The following is a 21,579-nucleotide window of genomic DNA, read 5'->3' as shown; positions in this document are numbered from 1 at the left end:
CATTCAGCCCTTCAGACCTGCTCCGCCATTCAATAAGATCATGATTGTGTTTTTGTTTCAAATCCCAGATTCCCATCTACTTTAATGTTTGATTTTCTTGCCCGACAAGAATCTATCTACCTCTGCCTTAAGCATATTCAGTGACCTGCCTCTACCACTTTCCAATGCTCTTTGTAACTCAAGTATAATATCTGTAATTTTAATGTTTAATTCCTCTTGTAATAAAGAATGTTCTACCATTAGCCTTAATTACTTGCTGTATTTGCATTCAACCTTTGTGACTTGTGTATTTGAATATGGAGATTTCACTGCATCTCAGAAAAGTCAAAGTTTGGCAGGAAGGGACAGCAGGAATGAATCTAAGACTACATCAGCAAGAATGGATGATAGGAAAAATAACAAAAAGTTGAAACTGAAAACACTAGCTCAATACATGTAGCATTCCTGATAAATAAGCCCAATTTGAAGTAAATAAGTACGATCTGATAGCTAGGACCAAATGTCCAGTCTGCCTCCGATTACCTGGAAGATAAAGGTATGTCAAAAATTTGATCATCAAGCATTTAGCTATTTCAGACTGTTGTTAGGATTAGCAGCACAAATGTCATTCACCCCTAATAGCATGCTGCTTTCACACAAATGAGTAAAGAATATGAATTTTAATGATACCAGGGATATAAGCCTATGTCCCAAAGATTGTATCAAACAGCATATCCTTTCATCAGCTCACAACATGCAATGTGTTGACTGTGCTCGACCTGCTCAGGTTTCCCTACTTCAATCTCCCAATCCCCACTTTCACCCCACCCCCACCCCCCCCTCCCCTCCACTTCCTCCCCACCCCCCCTCCACTTCCTCCCCACACCCCCCCTCCACTTCCTCCCCACCCTAGAAGACAGCATTTTTTTTTTGTGCAGTCAATTCACAAAAATTGAGACAAATAGATTTGCTTAGGATGCAAGAGCTGGTAAACCTGGACTAATGCTACTGGTCACTCCGAAGCTCAGAGGAACAGGAGATGCTTACCCACAAATTGCTGAAGGTGGCAGGACAGGTTAACAAGGTAGTTAAGGCATTCGGGGCACTTAACTTTATTAGTAACGGCAGAGATTATAAGTGCAGAGAAGCTTGTAATGGAGCATGCAGAACTTTGGTTAAGCTACGGCTGGAGTACTATCTGTGGTTTTGGTCACCACACTATAAGAAGGGTGTGATTGCACTGGAAGGTTTACGAAGGAGATTCACTGGAATGTTGCCTAGAATGGAGCAGTTTAGCTATGAAGAGAGGCTTGATAGGCTCAGATGGTTAGAGAAGGTTGAGAGGGGACCTGTTGGAGATGTATTAGATTATGAGGGGTGTGGACAAGGTGAATATAAAGCACCTGTTCTACTTGAAGTGTCACTAATGGGGGGGGGGGGGGGGCGGGGAGACACACTTTTAAGGTGAAAGGCAGGAGATTTAGAGGGAATTCGAGGAAAACATTTTCCATCTAGAGGATGGTGGGAATCTGGAATGCACTGTCTGGGAGGGTCCGAGGCACGTAACCTTACTTAGATGAACATCTGAAATAGCATAAAATTCAAAACTATGGGCGAAGCACTGAAACATAGGGCTAATAGGTTTAACATAGTTTTGATGCTATAGACTCAATGGGCTGAAGGGCCTTTACTGTACTGCTATGATTGTGTGGAAGGTCAAGAGGTAAACTGTTTGGGAGGAGTATTTGGAAATCCTCTCTTTCAGTAACAGGCAAGATCAGAGCAAGGAAATGCAATCGTAGAATTTAAACTATGCCAGTTAAAAGCAAATCAAGGAAAAAGTTCAGAAATGTGGATTGATAGCTGCCTTGTCAATGGAAGTCTTTTTTTAAAAAAAACTGCCTTGGATTAGCTATTCAAGTACATAGAGAAAACGGTTCTTGTTATTAGCAAGTTGGTTCTCTCTGTTACCAAAAATCGAGGTGCTGACTAAAGAGATTAACAGCCAACTCCTGTTACTGAGCATGAAATATTTTGTTATTGACCGATAAAATGTAGTGAGACAAAGGATGCTAGTTAATCCTCAGAAGCAACTCTTCTTAATGTCACTTGTCCTTCCCTTATCGTGGAACGTTGGTTTTTGTTTCATGGTACTGAGTACTAGTTTGATAAATATTGAGATCTGATCTTTCAAAGAGCCAGTGCAGCTGTGCTGGATCTCTTAGTCCCATGGCTGGTCCTGCACACAATCTCTGCCTTGTGCAGGTGCACTCTCCCATCCTCTCTCAAAATTGTAATTTTGTTGATTTTGGTTATGAATAAATTATGTCTGATTCTTCACTTCAGGTTGAAGGGCTTGGAACAAATTACTAAGGCCACTATGCTGGGTCATTTGCTGCCAGTACTGCTGACATCTTTGATGCACCCAAACCTGCAGACCCTTGTCATGGCCGATGCACTGATGCCACAGCTTGTTCAACTTGTTCTCTACACCAGCCAGGTAAAAAAAAAACTTGAAGTTTCATCTGTTTTGAAATCTACATTAATGATGATCATGAATTTGAATTTCGAAGTAAAAGTACATATCTCTTGAAAGATGTTTCATAATCTCCAGTCACTACTTCTAGCCACTTCTTTATGTTTTGAAATTTATTGGCTTATCTCCATGTTATGTTATTTCCTGTCTTTTTCCAAGCCTGCTGTGCATACAATTTGTTCAGTCGAGTAAGTGAAGCTAAATTGAATGATTTATAGTCCACTTTCCTTCCAGGATAGAAGGAAAGGGTTAGAGAAGAACGTCTCACCCTCGTTTAATTTCTCCCTCATTGGTAAAAGGGAATTTCTGACAATTTATCCTTTGCTCTTCACACAATGGCATAAGTATAACAACAGCGAGCATCGCTGTTTCGTGACATTTTTTTTCTCACCTCTTACATGTTTTCTTCCAGCTTCCATTAATCTTTTGAAGGCACTGATTCCTTGCAGTGCCGGTATTCAATGTGGTTGGTGAATTATTCACATACAAACCAGAATAAATCCCAGACAGCTATTTGTTCCACCCTCAGCTGATGCCTGTACAAATAGACTTACACCATATGTATTCTTGTGTGGCAATCAGGAGTGGAGATCTGTGATCAAGATTATCAATGTTTCTAATCCTGTGACATAAGCACTCTTGAACTGAAGGTGGCACTTGCTAGGAGTGTATGGCACACTGCTCCAAAGTTGCTATATTATAAGGGCAATTTTATAATTTGAATGTAGGGGTTTGGATGGAAACATTTTAGTCATGATTTTTAATAAATTGTTTTATATTGAAATTTCATACACAGCTGAGGGTTTTTTATTTTGAGTTATCGGTTGTGTTACTAAAATAGAGGTACATGTTACATTTCCATTCGGTTCTATCCCCCTGCTGTTTTACGTCTGGAATTGATTAACTCTAAACGCTTTAGTATTGTGTTCTGCAGCATAACAAATAATCTACATTGATCTGCCATATTTTTGATCTTGCAATTAGCACACTTTAATTTTGTATGTTCATGGGACCTGAGAATCACAAGGCCAGCATTTATGAGATAATTCCTTGTGGTATAGATGCACTTAATGCTGCTTAGGACAGAGTTCCAGGATTTTGATCTAACCATGTTGAAGGAATGGGGTCGAGATCCAAGTCAAGGTAGTGTGACTGGGTGGTAGAGATTGCAACTTGCTGTGTCTCTGGTAAATCAGCTGCTCTGCACCAAATGTAAAAGGTTAAATATTTAAGATGGGGCAATCAAGCAAGCTTTATCCAGGATGCCATGGAGAAACCTATGAGCATTTGGGTGTTGAATTTGTATTCATCCAGACAAATGAACAGTATTCAGTCTGACTTTTATTTGTAAAGAGTAACCTAGAGAATTTCCAGCTAATAACCTGCACCTGCTGTTATAGTATTTGTGTTACTGAGTCGAAAAGGATGGTGCTGGAAAAGCACAGCAGGTCAGAGTCATAGAGATGTATAGCATGGAAACGGACACTTCGGTCCAACTCGTCCATGCCAGGCAGCATCTGAGGAGCAGGAGAGTCGATATTTCGAGCATAAGGAATATGGAGTGGGAAGGAGGTGAGAGGCAAATAGGGAGTGGGTGTGGGATTAGGGGGATGGTAGATGGGAAGGGCAGGTCGGGTATAACTTTGATAGGTCGGTGGGAAGGAAGATGGGCAGATCAAGATGGCAGTGCTGAGCTGGAGGGTTGGATCTGGGATGAGATGAGGGTTGGGAAGATTATGAAACTAGTGAAGTCGATGTTGAAGCTGTGTGGTTGAAAGGTCCCACAGCGGTTTTGCACCTCGTGCAGTGGCGAGGGAAGGTGGAGGGGTGGGAGGAGGTGTATTCAAGGTAGCTGTGGGAGTCTGTGGATTTGAAGTAGATGTCTGTGTTGAGTTGGTTGCCTGAGATGGAAACGGAGAGGTCCAGGAAGGGGAGGGAGGTGTCGGAGATAGTCCGTGTGAACTTGAGGTCCGAGTGGAAGGTGTTGGTGAAGTTGATGAAGTTGGTGGGCGGCACGATGGCACAGTGGTTAGCACTGCTGCCTCGCAGCGCCAGAGACCCGGGTTCATTTCCCGCCTCAGGCGACTGACTGTGTGGAGTTTGCACGTTCTCCCCGTGTCTGCGTGGGTTTCCTCCGGGTGCTCCGGTTTCCTCCCACAGTCCAAAGATGTGCAGGTCAGGTGAATTGGCCATGCTAAATTGTCCGTAGTGTTAGGTAAGGGATAAATGTAGGGGTAGGGGTAGGGGTAGGGGTGGGTTACGCTTCGGCGGGTCGGTGTGGACTTGTTGGGCCGAAGGGCCTGTTTCCACACTGTAAAGTAATCTATGTAAAGTAGTCTTAACAAGGGGGTACAGAGGAAATGATCTCTGCAGAGCAGATTGCAGATAGGGAGATGGAGTGAAATATGTCTTTGGTAGTGGGGTCCGACTGTAGGAGGTGGAAATGGCAGAGGATAATGCGCTGTATCTGGACATTAATGGGATGGAAGGTGACGATCAGGGGTGTTCTATCCTTATTGCAGTTGGAGGGGTGGGGTTCAAGGGCGGAGAGCAATGTTGATCTCATGAGAGGGGAATTTGCAGATGGGATGTCCTGGAGTGGAATTGCTCCTCCTGGGAGCAGATACACCAGAGGTGGAGGAATTTGGAAATAAGGGATCACGTTTTTGCAGGAGGGGTGGGAAGAGGTGTATTCAAGGTAGCTGTGGGAGTCTGTGGATTTGAAGTAGATGTCTGTGTTGAGTTGGTTGCCTGAGATGGAAACGGAGAGGTCCAGGAAGGGGAGGGAGGTGTCGGAGATAGTCCGTGTGAACTTGAGGTCCGGGTGGAAGGTGTTGGTGAAGTTGATGAACCATTCAATCTCCTTGTCAGAGCACAATGCGGCACGGATGCAGCCATCAGTGTAGCAGAGGAAAAGATGAGGGATGGTGCCAGTTTAACTGCACCTTCCCCCTCCACATTCCTGATGAAGGGTTTATGCCCGAAACATCGATTCTCCTGCTCCTCAGATGCTGCCTGACCACCCTTTTCGACTTTGACTTCTCCAGCATCTGCAGTCTCACTTTCTCCTATTTGCATTACTGATCCAATTATATTTCTCGTTGATGGTTCAGACCCCTTGCAAAATAAAAGAATGTAGAGGATGCAGGAAGTTACAAGGCAATACTGTTGAATGTCAAGGGCACATGGTTGAATTTTTCCTTGTTAGCAATTATAATTGCTTGACATTTGCATTTTACTTCCTAATTAGCTGTTGGAACTTGTGCTGTTCGTTCACTGCTTTTTCCTGTACTTTTGGGTTGTCTCCTTCATAGAGTGCGAGGTGAATTTATATCTGACCATGACGCAGTTTGGTTGTCTTTTTCCTTATTTTATTGTATTTGTAAAATTAGCTGAATATTTGGTATGAGTAAACTGCCATCTGTTTTGTAATTTGACTAAATCATCCATTTTTCAGATGATTAAAGTCATGGTTGTCTCGTTGATTTGCAATCATTACTGGTATGTAGAGCTCACTATCCTGTTTTGTTGTGTAGACTGCGTTGCTGTTGAAAACACAAGCTCCTGTTTTCACGGAGATAGCTGTTGAGCCCTTTGTTGGATCGGAACAGAGCCAGAAAGGGAAGCTCCCGTCATTGGATGACAGGTGATGGATTTTAATCTAATTATGCAAAACAGGGTGCAATTTCACTTTTCTCACTTGATCTTCAGGAATTAATATGCATTTGAAAAGAAAATTGTTTGACAAGCACAACTCATTACCATAATTTAATAATTGTGAATATGAACAAAGTATTTGCAAGGTTGCACTGTATTAATCTGGAGTTGGTAGCTAAAATTTCAATTTGCAGAGAACAAACCTGACAAATACTACTTTTGCTATGAATCTTATGTGTGCACTTATGAGACATTTTAGATCCTGTAAATAGGCAGAACTGTGCTACAAGCTCAAACTTTTCGTTGAATGTTAGTAAGAACACCTACACTTAAAACATTTACATAAACTTTCTGCTTAAATTTATAAAGTATCTGGGAGATTCAATAGATCCTTTTTGAGCTCACTTAAGAAACAGTTCATTGTGATCTTATGCAAGTAGTGACAGATTGATGATTCAGGGGACTTAATCACTGTAGCTAGGTCAATTGCAGCAGAAGTGCAAATATAATCACAATTCCAATAATTAAAAGCTCCTGACGTTTCTGTTTTATGTTTGTATTTTTAAAAAAAATCTTGCTTTGTTGTTATGCACATAATGTAGAATCATTGTTTGGCAATGCAGGTTCTGAAGTTGACAGCTGAATTTTCTTTTTTTTAAATGAGTGCACAGTGTCTATCACTCCCGTCTCTCAGCACTAGGGACCTAGGTTTGATTCCAACCTTGGGTGACTGACTGTGTGGAGTATGCATGTTCTCTCCATGTCTGTATGGGTTTTCTCCGGGTGCTCTGGTTTCCTCCAGAGTCCAAAGTAATTTAGGTTAGGTAGATTGGCTATGCTGAATTGTCTAGGGATGTGCTGGCTAGATGGATAAGCTATAGGATATGTAGAGATACAGATATAAGGGAGCTGGATCTGGTTAGGATGCTCTATGGAGGGTCTGTGCAGGCCTGCTGGGCCAAATGGCCCCTCTCTGCACTGTAGGGTTCAATGATTCTGTGATTTTTGTGGGTTAAGAAAGGAAAGACTATTTTAGTGAATTTAGAGAAGATTTGTAACTCAGGTTGGGATTCTGGCTGAAAGTGTGCTCACTGAGCTGGAAGGTTCATTTTTAGACATTTTGTCGTCATACTAGTTAACATCATCAGTGAGCCTCTGGTGAAGCACTGGTGTTATGGCCTGCTTTCTATATGGTTGATTTCACCAGTTTTCTCATCTCCCCTCCACCCACCTTATCCCAGATCTAACCCTCCAACTTGGCACTGTCCTACCTGTCCACCTTCCTTCCCACCTATCCACTCCACCCTCTGCTCTGATCTATCGCCATCATGTCCCACCTTCATCTACCTATCACCTTCCAAGCTACCTTCCCCACAGCCCTACCTCTCCTCCCAATTATCTCTGTCTCCCCACCCCCACCCCGCAAAATTCCTGATGAAGGGCTTACCTTGCCCTTCATCGACTCTCCTGCTGCTTGGGTGCTGCCTGACCTGCTGTGCTTTTCCAGCACCACACTTTTTGACTCTGTTCTCCAGCATCTGCAGTCCTCACTTTCTCCTGTAGGAGTTATTGCTGACTGTACCTACTATTGAATGGATTCATTGACAGTGTAAATCTTCTGTTTGTCAGTCTTTTGAATTGTTTTAGCATCATATTGAGATTGCCTGAATCAAGATTGGCGTATGTTAGACTGTTGATAAATTAATTTCTTTATACTAGGAACTATCGTATGCTCGAGGAAAAGGAAGAGCCTGGGTTTCTGACTGGTTTAAAGATACCTGCTCCATGGGCGGCTGGAAAGACAGTAGAAACCGTCCACCCTGTGAGAGACAACTATAAATTCAAAGAGACTGTCCACATTCCTGGTGCAAGATGCCTCTATCTGAGATTTGACACTCGTTGTTCCTCCCAATATGACTATGACAAGGTAAATGAATGAAAAGAACATTGTATATTCAAATTGTTTAGCATCGGAGTTGATCAAGATGGGTTGCATTCGATTGAAAGCTATAGAGAGCTTTAAACAAATTAAATGGGTGAGAGGGAATGTAGACTTATAAAGCAAAAGGAAATGGCGGTATCCATATAACTATATGGATAATCCTATCAGAGTGGAATAGGAAGGGACAAAGTAAGCAAGCATAGAAAAACAGCAATAAATAGGATCAAAATGGTTAAAAAATGGTAAAATGAAGTTGAATCTTGAATGCACATAGTATTCTGAACAAAATAGATAAATTAATGGCACAAATACAGGTTAATGGGTATGATCTTAACAGCATTCCGGAGACATGGTTACAAGGAGATCAAAGCTGGGAACTAAATATTCAGGGCTCTGTGACTTTTTGAAAAGGTAGGCAGGAATGAAAGGGTGCTGGGGTAACATTGTGGTACAGGATGGAATAACTACAATAGGAAGAAATTATCTTGAATCACAAAGCAAACTCCAAATGAGTGAGGATAAGAAATAAAAAGGGATAGGAGTAGTTTATAGGCCTGTAATGTGTGTCTATATGGTGGGACAGAGAATAAATCAGAAGAAAATGAGGGTATGTAACAAAAGCAGTACGTAACTATGGATGATTTTAATCTTCTTGTAGATTGGTATAGTCGCACTGGTAGAGTAAACCATAATGAAGAATTCATGTTGTTTTCTTGAACAATATGTTGTTGATCCAAACAGACTAGTTTGGCGCTCTGGTGATATGTGATGAGGAAGGTTTAATAAATGTCAGAGTAAAAGGTCCCTGAGGAAACAGTGATCATGACATGGTTCAGTTTAATATTCATTTTAAGAAGGAGGGATTTGGGTCAGAAACAACTATGCTAAGATTAAATAATGGTAATTGCAAAGAAATGAGGCCAGAGCTAGTTAGAGTGGACTGGGAAAGGAGTTTATCAGCAAAGGCAGACATTTTTAAAAATGGTTCATTGATCACAGCAAAGATATATTCCAGTGAAGGGTTCTAGGAAGAAAATAAGTCAACGTTGATTTACCAGGAAGTTCAGGATATTGTCATTTCTCGAGAAGAATAAATCAACATGGCAAAGATTAGTGGTAAACCAGAGGTTTGAGAACGTTTTAATAAACCAATGAAAGACAACCCAAAAAAAGGGAGAAAATAAACTGTAAACATAAACTTGCAAGTAATATCAATGTGGACAGCAAAGGAAGGCAAGGAAATAAATACAATAACTATCACTGGAGAAAAAAATAATTGGGCAACTAATGGGACGAAGGATTAAAATGTCCCCTGGACTTGATGGGATGCATCCCAGGATATTAAAGGAAGTAGCTACAGAGATAGTTGATGAACTAGTATTAATCTCCCAGGATTCCTTAGATTCTGGATTAGAGCTAAATAATTTGAAAGCTGACAATGTAGCAAAATAAAAATAGAAGGAGACAAAGAAAAAACATAACTGTAGGTCTGTTGTCTTAATGTCTGTTATTGGAAAAGTAGAGTATAGTATAAAGGATGTAATTGCAAAACATTTGGTAATACAAAGGATAATCAAGCAGGGTCAGTATGGCTTCAAGAAGGGGAAATAGTGCCTGACAAATTGACTAGAATTCTTTGAGTAGCTAACAAGCAGGATAGATCAAAGAGAAGCAGTAGTCATATTTGGATTTTCATAACCTGTTTGCTAAATTACCACACATTAGGCTACTTAAGATAAGAGCATGTGGAGTTGGAGGTAGTATATTAGCATGGATAGAAAATTGGTAAACTAATAGATAATTCTGTTATCTTAAATTGGCGTTTTCAGGATGGCAAACTGTACTAGTAGAGTGTCACAGGGATCACTGCTGGGTTCACTATTATTTACAGCCAATGACTTGGATGAGGAAAGTGAATTTAATATCGCCATGTGAGTAGGTGGGAAGGCAGATGGTGAGGATGACAAAGTCTACAGAGGAATGCAAACAGGTTAAGTGAATGGGCAAAGATCCAGCAGATCCAGCATATGGCATAGGAAAGAGCAAGGTGGCAGAAAGAATATAAGAGCTGAATATTATATGGTGAAAGGCCGGAAAAAATCATGGGGCAGAGGAATTTGGCATTCCTCAGCCATGAATCGTATGAAGCTAGTGTCCAGCTTCAGCAAGTAACAGGGAAGACACACAGAATGTCAGCCTTTTATATTCCATTCCCTTTGAAATAAAATAAGAAGGTTTTGCTCAAACTATACAATGCGCTAGTCATACCATAGCTGAAATACTGAACATGTGAGCTTCTTAAATGAGGAAAGATAAGCAGTCTAATGAAGATTTATTAGATTAATATCAGGGGTGGGGGGGTGTGCAGAGAGAACTGTCTTCCAAGTAGAAATTGAATAAGTTGGGCCTGTACCACATTTGAATTTAGAAGGAGGGTAGCAAGAATGAGAGCAACTTTATTTAAACATACAAAATTCTTAGGGGTCTTGGCAATGTAGATGTGGAAAGATTGCTTCTGCTTGTAGTGGAGACTAGGACCATATGGCATAATCTCAAAATAAGTATAATGAATCTGTGGAATTATTTATAGCAGAGGGCTGACTAGTATATTCAAAGGTGAGATAGGCAGGTTTTTAATCTGTAAGGCATTTGAGGTTTTTGGGGAAAAGGCAGGAAGGTGGAGTTGTGGATTATCAGGTCAGCCATGATCTCCGAGAGCGGTGGGCTACAATAACCTATTTCTGTCACAACAGTTTTAAATCCGAATGTAATCACAAAAATGTAAGTATCTGAGGATTGATTGTATCTGAGAACCTGGGAGGAGACATCAGAGAATTCTCAAGACAAATCAGAGTTTCTTTTAAAAAACAAAGAAAAATTGAAAAGCAGATTTGGCAGGTATATTTGCACACTCCAAAGCAGAATCAATGAAAGTGTGAGATGAGTTTAGATTATTTATAGTGTGGAAACAGGCCTTTCGGCCCAACAAGTCCACACCGACCCGCCGAAGCACAACCCACCCTACATTTATCCCTTCACCTAACTCTATGGGAAATTTTGCAAGGCCAATTCACCTAACCTGCACATTTTTGGACTGTGGGAGGAAACTGGAGCACCCGGAGGAACCCCACGCAGACACGGGGAGAATGTGCAAACTCCACAACATCAGTCGCCTGAGGTGCTGTGAGGCAGTAGTGCTAACCACTGTGCCACCGTTCCATTATTGGGAAACTTTATCACAGCAAATTTTCAAAATTAATCAATTAACTTAAAAAAGCAGAAAATATAGAATTGACATGCAATCATCCAACTTGAAATTTAGAAACTGCATCTCTGGTTTTAATTATTTCATATGTCATATTGAGCATGCATTAGGGCATTCTCTGTAAAAGGGGTGATTGATCCTCCATTAGCCCAGTGAAAATGTGATGCAATTGTACTTTGGAAACAGAACCGATGAGTAGAAGATCATGCCTTAACATGTCTGCTTTCTTCAGTTATGTGGTGTTTGTTTTTGTTGCAAAAGCACCCATTTAATGTCTATCTCTCTTTTTTTTGAGTCTTGTGTTGCAGATCTTTCTTCTTACCCATTTCTGTGGGTTTCATTGATTTCAATTTAATGTTTTTGATATACTCCCAAAAAGGAACATGAATAACTTTACATAATTTACCTTTATAAGATCAGTAGTCCTCAGAAAAGTGTATGCCTCATGGGTATTTGCTTCAAGTATGTCTCTGAGTTTGAGTTTGTGCAGGATTGTGTAAGCTCATTTTCATCAACCAATTGGATTTAATTCTGTTTGTCCATTTGCAAATATTCTAATAATATCTGTCTAAAATAATTAAGTTTATTTTAAATGAAAGATCTTCTAAACTAAAGATATGTTATCACTTTCTTTCGATAATGCAAAATTTATTGTTTTAGTTGGTGATATATGCGGGCCCAAATACTAACAGCAGGAAAGTGGCAGAATATGGTGGAAATACATTGGGCTATGGAAGTCGTAGTGTGCTCGGAACTGGTTGGCCTAAGGACTTGGTGAAGGTAAGTGAAACCTTAAATCTATTTTACTGTGTTTTTTGGTAATGAGCAAGATTTTTTTCTTTTAATTATTTCATAACAGCCTTTGTTCTCCTGTCTACCTCGCTATGAAATATTTGTTTTTTTTAACACAGTGAATTAACTTTAAATCTATGTCTACTAGATACTGAAATAGGAAATGAATTCTGATGAAAGTGCAAAGATGTTGCCCTCTGTATGTTTAGAATTAAGTCTTAATTGGGTTGGTAAATTCTATCATATCTGTTTTTGACGATCAGGTTGAAGGGGACACAGTGACATTTTCTTTTGAGATGAGAAGTGGACGAGAGCATAACACACCTGATAAGGCCATGTGGGGATTTGCTTGTACTGTTCGAGCCCAGGTATGGCCAATGGTTTGTTCCAGTTTAATTGCCATGTATGTAAACATAGAAATGTGTCTGATGGTTACAATCTTGACTTCAGTTCATTTTGTTGCATTTGGTAATTTAGCTTTAGAGCCTCTGCTTGCTTGCTTTTTCATTTTTGTAGGAATCTTCGGAGGATGTTTCGGGGGGCCTCCCCTTCCTTGCTGATCTTGCACTGGGCCTCTCTGTATTAGCGTGCTCCATGCTACGGATCCTTTATAATGGACCTGAGACTACTAAAGAGGAGGAAACATGTCACCAGCTACTCAGATCAAAACTGCTACAGAGGCAAGTTGTCACGTGGGGGATGTTAACTCTTCAGCCAAGCACATTTACCAAATATCTGAATGTGCCGATCTGTCCGCATCTGTTGATTCAGTGAACATTCTTCAGAATTGATAGTAGCTATGAAAAGATGTTTTGTATGCTGAAATAGGAGGTTGGGTAGGGGTGGAGAAGGAGTGAGCAGATAGAAGGAGATGGAACCCAGCGAGAAAGGCAGCTAGGCAGACAAAGAGATGGCTGTTAGTAAGCCGGGGAAGGAGAAAAACTGGTATTGGGAGCAATGAGTAGTCAAAAATGGGTTGACTGTGCTGAAAGCAGCCTTTATGCTGACAAGGCCTAAGGTGTGGGGTTGGATTAAGAACATAGAACATAATGTTCTATAATTATTGAACTCAATACTATATTGAGTCCTGAAGGCTGCAGGGACCCCAAATGGAAACTGAGATGCTTTTCTGCCAGCTTATGCTGAGCCTTGCTGGAGCACTGCAGCAGGCCCAAGTCAAAGTGTTGGCTAAGAAGCACAGCAGTGTGTTGAAGTGGCAGGTAACTGGAAGCTCAGGGTAATTTTAATGGACAGAACCTAGGTATTTTGCAAAGTGGTTACCTCATGTTCTGATAATAGAAATAGTCCACATCTTAATGACATTGTTTTCACATTTGCCAGGTTTGTTACCTTTATACACATAAAGTGGTAAACGCTGGGCACTTGTGGGACAGTAGTTGTGTCCCTACCTTTGGACAAGAAGGCCCAAGTTCAAAGTCCCATCTATTCAATAAAATATCTAAGCAGGTTGATTAATTGTATCTATAAAGTGAGAAATGACTCGGTCGCTGCCCAGTTGTAATCTGATTTGGGTTTTCAGTGTTCTAGTGTTTTGGACACTAGGTATTTAAAGCAGTCTTTTCATATGAAAATTGAATGTGTTAAAGTCCTGTAAAGACTGAAGTGATTACCAAGGTATTATTTAAAGACATGTGACACATGGGATTGGTAAATCCACTAAGCCAAATGTGATGCTTAGCAATCTGAATTCCATTACTGTAATTCTCATCAGAACTCCTAAAAATTTATATTGTTGATCAAAAAATATGATAACCTTTTAGAATGCTGAGAATTTAGAGAACTTCTTCAGCTGATGACTCTTAAGGATCCAATGTAAAATTAACTGGCTCGAGAGCAGATGAGTTTAGGGGTATAGCTGTATTGAGTTGGCAATCTTTTACCGACTACAGGACACAAGTCAATCTTCTTATAAAAGTGTTCTGTTAAACTTCATAAAACCACAAATGATCTGTTAAGCAATTAAATCCTTTGAGATTGTTGTCATTTCAAATTGATTACTATATGGCTAGAAACAACTGAACTGCAAAGTTCAGTTTCTCTTTTCCACCCATCACCACCACCACCACAACCACAAAAAATACATTGCTCATTACTATGGAAATAATATAATTCAAATGACTTTTTTTCTTTATATTTTGATGGAGATATGCGTTGCTGTGTTTAAAGTCTTACAGAATAGATTTAATAAGCTAGTTCAGCATTTTGTCAGAGTGTAACTGCTCAATTTTTCTAATTATTACACACCTCTGGTGCAAGTGGGACATGAACCGGGTGCCTCAGTCCAGGGGTAGGGATACTATCACTGCACCACAAGAGGGCCTAAGAGTGAGTAGCCTGTTCAGAGATGTTATTACACATAACTGGAGCAGGTAGAATTTGAATGCATGCTTTTTGGCTCAGAGGTAGGGATACTACTACTGAACCACAAGAGCCCCTCGAGAGTAACTAATCATTTGAAGATGCTAATCACCAGTAGGTGAGATTTTAACAAGAACCTCATTCAAAGCATCTGCTGGTTTTGACTAATAACTCTTTATTCTGAATTCTCTCCCCCAAATAAATGTTACTTTTTAAAGAATTCTTCATTGCAAAAATTGGAAACTTTCATAGTTGAGGCTTTTGTAACTTGAGTAAATCTGTGAGATTTATGATTGCTATGCTCAACCTGGTATTTTATGACACACTCCTGGGACTGATAAGATTTGAACCTGGAATGTCTGGCCCAGAGGTGTAGAGAGTACCATTGTGCCAAAGGCTTCAGTGTGATTTATGCATTTGCAACTTTACTACAAGCTCTGATTTTCGGCTGTTGATTGACATGCAATCTACTAGTTGGAAAGGTTGGAGGTTCCTGTTTGCAGTATGCACTTTGATTTTAAATTTGTGTGTTATTCAGCTCGGTGTACTGTCTTTGCTTATTTTGTGACAAAAGTGAGCCAGTGGATTCTGTTGTTTATACCTGGTATCAGAAAAGATATCTGGTGACTGCACATTTGTAATCACTCCACGCTAAGTATACTCATTGCTCAACTTAAGTTTATTTGGAGGGATATGGGCGGGTGCTGGCAGGTGGGACTAGATTGAGTTGGGATATCTGATCGGCATGGACGGGTTGGACTGAAGGGTCTTGTTTCCATGCTGTACATCTCTATGACTATGACTCTATAAGTGGGAAATTAAAATGGGCAGTTTTTGTGCTAGAATTAAATATCATTCCATCTTTCAATATTCTTACCGACAGATGCCAGTGGCAGGTTGAAGCTAATGGTGCCTTATCTCCTGCATTGACACCAAGTCCCTCTCCTCTGCCGCTAACTATTGAGGAAGACCAGGAGTTCACATATCCATGCGATGCACTCGCACCACCACCTCCAGTCACTGGACACTACTTTGATCTGCCAAGGATTCGTCTACCTCCTGGAATAATGGGAAAACTCAGGGAAATATCTGGCAGAGCACGACCCCAGTTCAGACCAAGTATTAAGTGAGTGTAATCCTTTAAATATCAATGGTTCTGTCTTGTAAAGAGGCAAAGGTATTAAGCTGTTAGAATGCTAGTGAGCATATTCAATTATAGGAATAAATGGTTGAGTCTGAATAATTGAATTTTGTCGCAAACTGTTTAGTTCTGTTATGTTCTTCTACATTTACACGCTCATTTCCTAGTTTGGGATGAGGTTATCATCTACTACAGTTTGGCAGGGAAACATAAAGCCAAATGGAACTTATAACAGGTTAATTGTACATTAATTAAAGGATAAGTGAATAGAGTGTGCATGTATATACAATATGGGGGCAAAAGAAATCAGTGATGAGTTTGTCATGTTTAAATTGAAATAAAGCTCCGACTGGAAAGGTAAATGCTTGTCTAACCAATCTTTGTAACCTTTGATGTTTTCCAGTAGTAATAGAAGATACTTTTTGTAAGTTTTATTGTAACCAAAATGTTTGCAGATTTGCAGCAGCATCAGAGAAATGGATGAATCAGAATCTAAAATATGAATGTCTAATTACCCATCCTTGGTCTCTAAATGTGAACTTTATGATTGGTGTCAAAATTAAGAATCTGTGAGATTCTTTACTGAAGCAAATTGAATATGGTTGTGACTCTTTCTCCACAATACTAAATAGGATAAGAAGCAATTTTTTTTTTGGAATTTGAATTTGATATTAAAATGGAAACAGATGAAGATTTGAACCAAGTATTAACTTACATGGATAAGTTTATCAAAAAGATGGTATCAAAAAATGAGGCAAGGTCAGACTTTGACACATTCAGAAAGAGGGAAGGTGGTTCCATAGTGTAATACATATGGAATTCGGATTACATGGCAAGACTGCAGAAATTCTATTTGGACGTTCTCTAGTCTATGCTGGCATTTAAGTTATTCATGTACAAAAATATTGAGTTTAGAAAGACATCTAGTTTTGACACGATTTGAATTTGTAGCGAAATACAAATTACTGGAACAAACGTAAGAAAGTACTAAAAGATTCTTTGAAAAATATTCCTTTCTGGCAGCCATGAAAGTGCAAATGGACAATTGCCCATACAACAGAAAATGGAGGAAACAGTGTAATTGATTAACAAGATTGACTAACATACAGGTCGGAGGTGATAGTGCAACAGTAGAATTTTAATTGAGAAGTGAGGACAGAAATATTTCAGTAATTTTAAGTATCGAAGAGAACCCGTGACTTACAATAAAAGAATAAACTGCATAATTCCCAACGGTGTTGTCTCACCATGTTTCAGGTGTGATTCAAAGTACAGTTATACCATGAACTGTCTCAAAAGTTACAATATCTTATTAAAAACTAAACACAATACAGAACATTCGGAAGAAGGTGATAGAGATATTGAACAAAGAAAGGGCATTGTGTTGGCCAAAGGCGATTCTAAACTAGTAATGGATATGTTTGTGACTGAATCTTTGAATTGTGCGGTATTGGGCAAAAGAAAGTAGAGTTGAGGATTATCAGATCAGCCATCATCTATCTCATTGCTGGGCTGAATGAGCTACTTCTCTTGCATCTTATGGCTTTGTGCATATGAAACTTCATCTGGAAAATGGCAAATCTATTGTATGTGGAAATCTGTGAAATTGCAATTCACACAACTGAAACATTATTGGGGGGGGGGGTGTGGGATCCAAATCAAGGAGCAGCAGAGGGAACAGTCCGTGTGGCAAGCAGACAGGTGTGGTGAGGGGAAGATGATCTGGGTAGTGAGGTCTAATTGAAGTTGACGCAAGTGTTTGAGGATGATGCGTTGTATGTGGGGCTGATGGGCTGAAAAGTGAGAACAAGAAGGACCCTATCTTATGATTTAGGGGTGGGGGAGTTTAGTGCAGTGGAGCGGGAAGTGGAGGAGGTGCAGTGTAGGTTTGTCTGGATGACAGAGGATGGAAGCTTGGTTGACATAGATGAGTTGGACTGAAAGGTCTGTTTCTGTGCTGTATGATTCTGTTTGAAAGATAAAAAGTTAATTGTGTTAAAATCGCAAGGGCTATTTGCCCACCCATCCTCAAATATTAAAAATGTTAGTAAAAGATGCAAGCATATTGGATGAATAATGCAATAATTTCATATTAGCAATGAGATACATGTGAGATTTGTAAGAAAAACCAAAGTCCACCACCGTAAAAAGATCCGCCTTGAGGACGGTGAGGGATATCAGTGGAGTGACAACTATTGATTTTTTAGTAACTATGGTGACAGTTGAAGAAGAAACCATTTTAATTTTACGTTTTGGAGATGTGACAATCAGATTTTGTCAGCTGACAATAACACGCAATAAATGTTAGGAAATAATTGTGGGTACAGGAATGGAAAAGTGGAATGGGAGTAAACCTGGACTGCAAGGAAAATTTCTCACTGATACTTGGGATAGATTTGCTAACAGTTAACTGTATGAGCAGGTATGAATGAAATAGTCATGAATATGGCAGCAAAAAGCTCTTTTAGCATGAGGTGTGTGAAAGGCTTACTGCACAAAATGATACATAAAATTCATAACATTTTAGTACATTGGCCTACATAGTACAAGTGTAAATTGTCGGCTGCAATGTTAAGGAATGTCCATGCTAAGAATTTGCTGCAAGTGGTTGAAGGATATAGTTCATATTGGTTAGCTTTTGGTCAAAGTCCTGAAGTGCCATCAATAAGAAGTGATTGTCCACCTGCTTGAGAAGGGAAAGCAATTAGCTCAACTTTTTCTATTTGCATTTGAATGTACTGCAAGCAGGCAGAAAGCTTTTCATCATAGTCAAAGTCTGAGAATTCTAATGTAAGGCCATTGAAAATCAATTTCAATGAAAGATATTATTATAAAAGAGGGATTTGTAGAATGGATAAGCATGGGAAAGGTTGTTTAGAGAGATGGGAGAATAATTTTACAGCATGCTAACCAGACTGTTTGGATACATTGTTCAGGCTTGCTTGATATAGATTACAAGTTTATAGATTTCAAAGGAAGTATAGAAATAACTAGGAACCAGACATTTCTCATGACCATATCTTGCAGAGCTACAGCATCAGGCTGTCAGAATTGACTTGAAATTAGAGAGAAAAGCAGAGTAATGTTTCATGTCCTAAAATAGTCACATTGGACTGGAAACATTAACCACTTCTCTTTCCACAGATACTGCTATACCTGCTGAGATTCTCCAGCATTCTGTTTTCCTTTCAGATTTTCATCATCTAGAATGTTTTGCTTTTAACACAGTTGAAGCTAACGAAGAAATAACAGTTCTGACAATCAAAGTGAGGGCATCAGTCCTTAAAGACAGCAACCAAAAGTGGGAACTGAGGTCAAATATTTACAAGAAGAGGCTAGTCAATGGAAATATGAGACTAATATAACTAGAGTAGGGAAAATCATGGGAAACTATAACATCTAGTTGAATGTACACGGTGAGGAGCAAAAGGTTAGATCCATTGATTGAAACATGAAGTGTAAAATATGAATACACTCAAACACTGGACCTGGGAGTGAGCTTGTATCTGGAAAGAGATTGCAATCTATTGAGTGTTGTTAGTAGAGGGTGAAGATCAAGTAGTAAGAGTCCTGAAAGCGTGAAAGCAAGATTGAGGACATAATTTAACAAAGCCAAAGAATATAATACAGGTCATGAATGTCAGTAACTTTGCATTCAAGTTAAACATCAAACTATTATTTCCAGAACTGTCACTGACGTCCCCTCTGGAGATTTCCCCTCCAATCACATAGGCTCCCACCTCACACAGTTCTTTTGCATCCTTCCCAAATTGGCAAACAGGACTGCCTATCATTTCAGCCTATTCCAGCCCTACTGAACTTTTCTTCCTGTCTTGATTTTGTTTTCTTTCCCCTCAACCCCATTCAGTCTCTTCCCATTTACATTTGTGATTTTTCTGACACATTCAATTTCACAATTTTCAGTTTTCCGGATCCAGCTGCCACTTAGAGTCATAGAACTGTGCAGCACAGAAACAGACCCTTTGGTCCAACTCGTCCATGCCAACTAGATATCCTAAATTAATTTAGTCCCATTTGCCAGACTTGGTTCATATCTCTCTAAATTCTTCCTATTCACATATTCATCCAGGTGCCTCTTAAATACTGTAATTGTACCAGCCTCCGTCACTTTCTCTGACAGCTTCTTCTGTATACGCACCACTCTCTGCGTGAAAAAGTTGCCTCTTAGGTCCCTTTTAAGTCTTTTCCCTCTAGTTCTGGACTCCTCCACCCCAGGGAAAAGACTTTGACTATTTGCCCTATCCATGCCCCTCATGATTTTATAAACCTCTATAAGGTCACTTCTCAGCCTCCGATGCTCTAAGGGAAAACAGCCCCAGCCTATTTAGCTTCTCTCTGTATCTCAAATCCTCCAACCCTGGCAACATTCTAGTTAATCTTTTCTGAACACTGTCAAATTTTACATCATGCTTCCGATAGACAGGAGACCAGAATTGCACGCAATATTCTAAAAGTGGCCTAACCAATTTCCTGTACAGCCACAACATGACCTCCCAACTCCTATACTAAGTGCTCTGACCAATAAAGGAAAGCATAATAAATGTCGTCTTCACGATCCGATCTACCTGAGACTCAAGTGATTATGAACCTGCACTCAAAAATCTCCTTGGTCAGCAATATTTCCCAGGACCTTACCATTAGGTGTATAAGTCCTGCCCTGATTTGCCTTTCCAAAATGAAGTCTTTCGCGTATATCTAAATGAAACTCCATCTGCCACTCCTCAGCCCACTGGCCCATCTATCAAGATCCTGTTGTACTCTGAGCTAACCTTCTTCACTGTCTACTGCACCTCCAATTTTGGTGTCATCTGCAAACTTGTTAACTATACCTCCTGTGTTCGCAGCCAAATCCTTTATATAAATGACGGAAAGCAGCATACCCAGCACCGATCTTTGTGGCACATTGCTGGTAGCAGGCTTCCAATCTAAAAAGCAGCCGTCCACCACCACCCTCTGTCTTCTACCTTCGCCAGTTCTATATCCAAATGGATAGTTCTCCCTGTATTCCATGTGATCTAACCTTGCTAACCAGTCTACAATGAGGAACCTTGTTGAAAACCTTACTGATGTCCATGTAGATCATGTCCACTGCTCTGCCCTCATCAATCCTCTTCATTACTACTTCAAAAAAAAAACTCAATCAAGTTAATGAGACATGATTTTCCACACAAAAAGCCATGTTAACTATCCCTAATCAGTCCTTGCCTATCCGCATACATGTAAATCCTGTCCCTCAGGATTCCCTCCAACAACATGCTCCCCAGTGACCTCAGGCTCACTGGTCTATAGTTCCCTGGCTTGTCCTTTTTTCTTAAATACTGACACCACGTTAGCCAACCTCCATTCTTCCAGCCTCTCACCTGTGACTATCGATGATCCAAATATCTCAGCAAGGGGCCCAGCAATCACTTCCTTAACTTCCCACAGAGTTCTCGGGTACACTTGATCAGGCCCTGGGGATTTTATCCAACTTTATGCATTTTAAGACATCCAGCACCACCACCTCTGTATTTTCGAGATGTCAGCATCTTTTTCCCCACATTCTGTATCTTCCATGTCCTTTCTCCGTAGTAAACACTGATGCAAAAGTCTTCACTATAGATGTGTACTTCCTCTACATGTCCACCCCTTCACGATGGACTGAAGGCTCTGCACTCCTTTGAAAAGAGGCATTAAATGTCGCGCTTTCATCTGCCACTACCCTTCCTTGTCTGGCTGAACTCCTCCTCACTTTGAATAAGTTTTCCTTTAAATCATCTCACTTTCTCCAAGTCAATGGTGAAGCTATGGGTGCCTGCAAATTCACAGATGACACTGACATAGGTGGGAAAGTAAGTTGCAATGAAGAAATAATTTTGATTTGATTT

At 40.1% G+C, this 21,579-nt stretch overlaps 1 protein-coding gene across 4 annotated transcripts in view; it reads left to right on the top strand.

Annotated features, from left to right (window-relative positions):
- hectd4 (HECT domain containing E3 ubiquitin protein ligase 4) overlaps positions 1-21,579 on the top strand; it is a 295,048-nt gene that overhangs the window by 125,151 nt on the left and 148,318 nt on the right. For all 4 annotated transcript variants that reach the window (XM_087999963.1, XM_087999965.1, XM_087999964.1 and 1 more), the window contains exons 19-25: positions 2,326-2,479; positions 6,052-6,161; positions 7,892-8,099; positions 12,040-12,159; positions 12,435-12,539; positions 12,688-12,851; positions 15,434-15,676. In XM_087999963.1, the coding sequence (XP_087856089.1) occupies positions 2,326-2,479; positions 6,052-6,161; positions 7,892-8,099; positions 12,040-12,159; positions 12,435-12,539; positions 12,688-12,851; positions 15,434-15,676 (1,104 nt within the window). The remainder of the gene's footprint in view (positions 1-2,325; positions 2,480-6,051; positions 6,162-7,891; positions 8,100-12,039; positions 12,160-12,434; positions 12,540-12,687; positions 12,852-15,433; positions 15,677-21,579) is intronic.

Source organism: Chiloscyllium plagiosum, unplaced genomic scaffold, assembly GCF_037043375.1.
Source record: "Chiloscyllium plagiosum isolate Xiang-an unplaced genomic scaffold, Cpla_swu_hap1 HiC_scaffold_24, whole genome shotgun sequence".
In the NCBI taxonomy this organism is placed as follows: domain Eukaryota; kingdom Metazoa; phylum Chordata; class Chondrichthyes; order Orectolobiformes; family Hemiscylliidae; genus Chiloscyllium; species Chiloscyllium plagiosum.
Note: the sequence above shows the minus strand (reverse complement) of the source record. Positions and strands in the feature narration are given on the sequence as shown.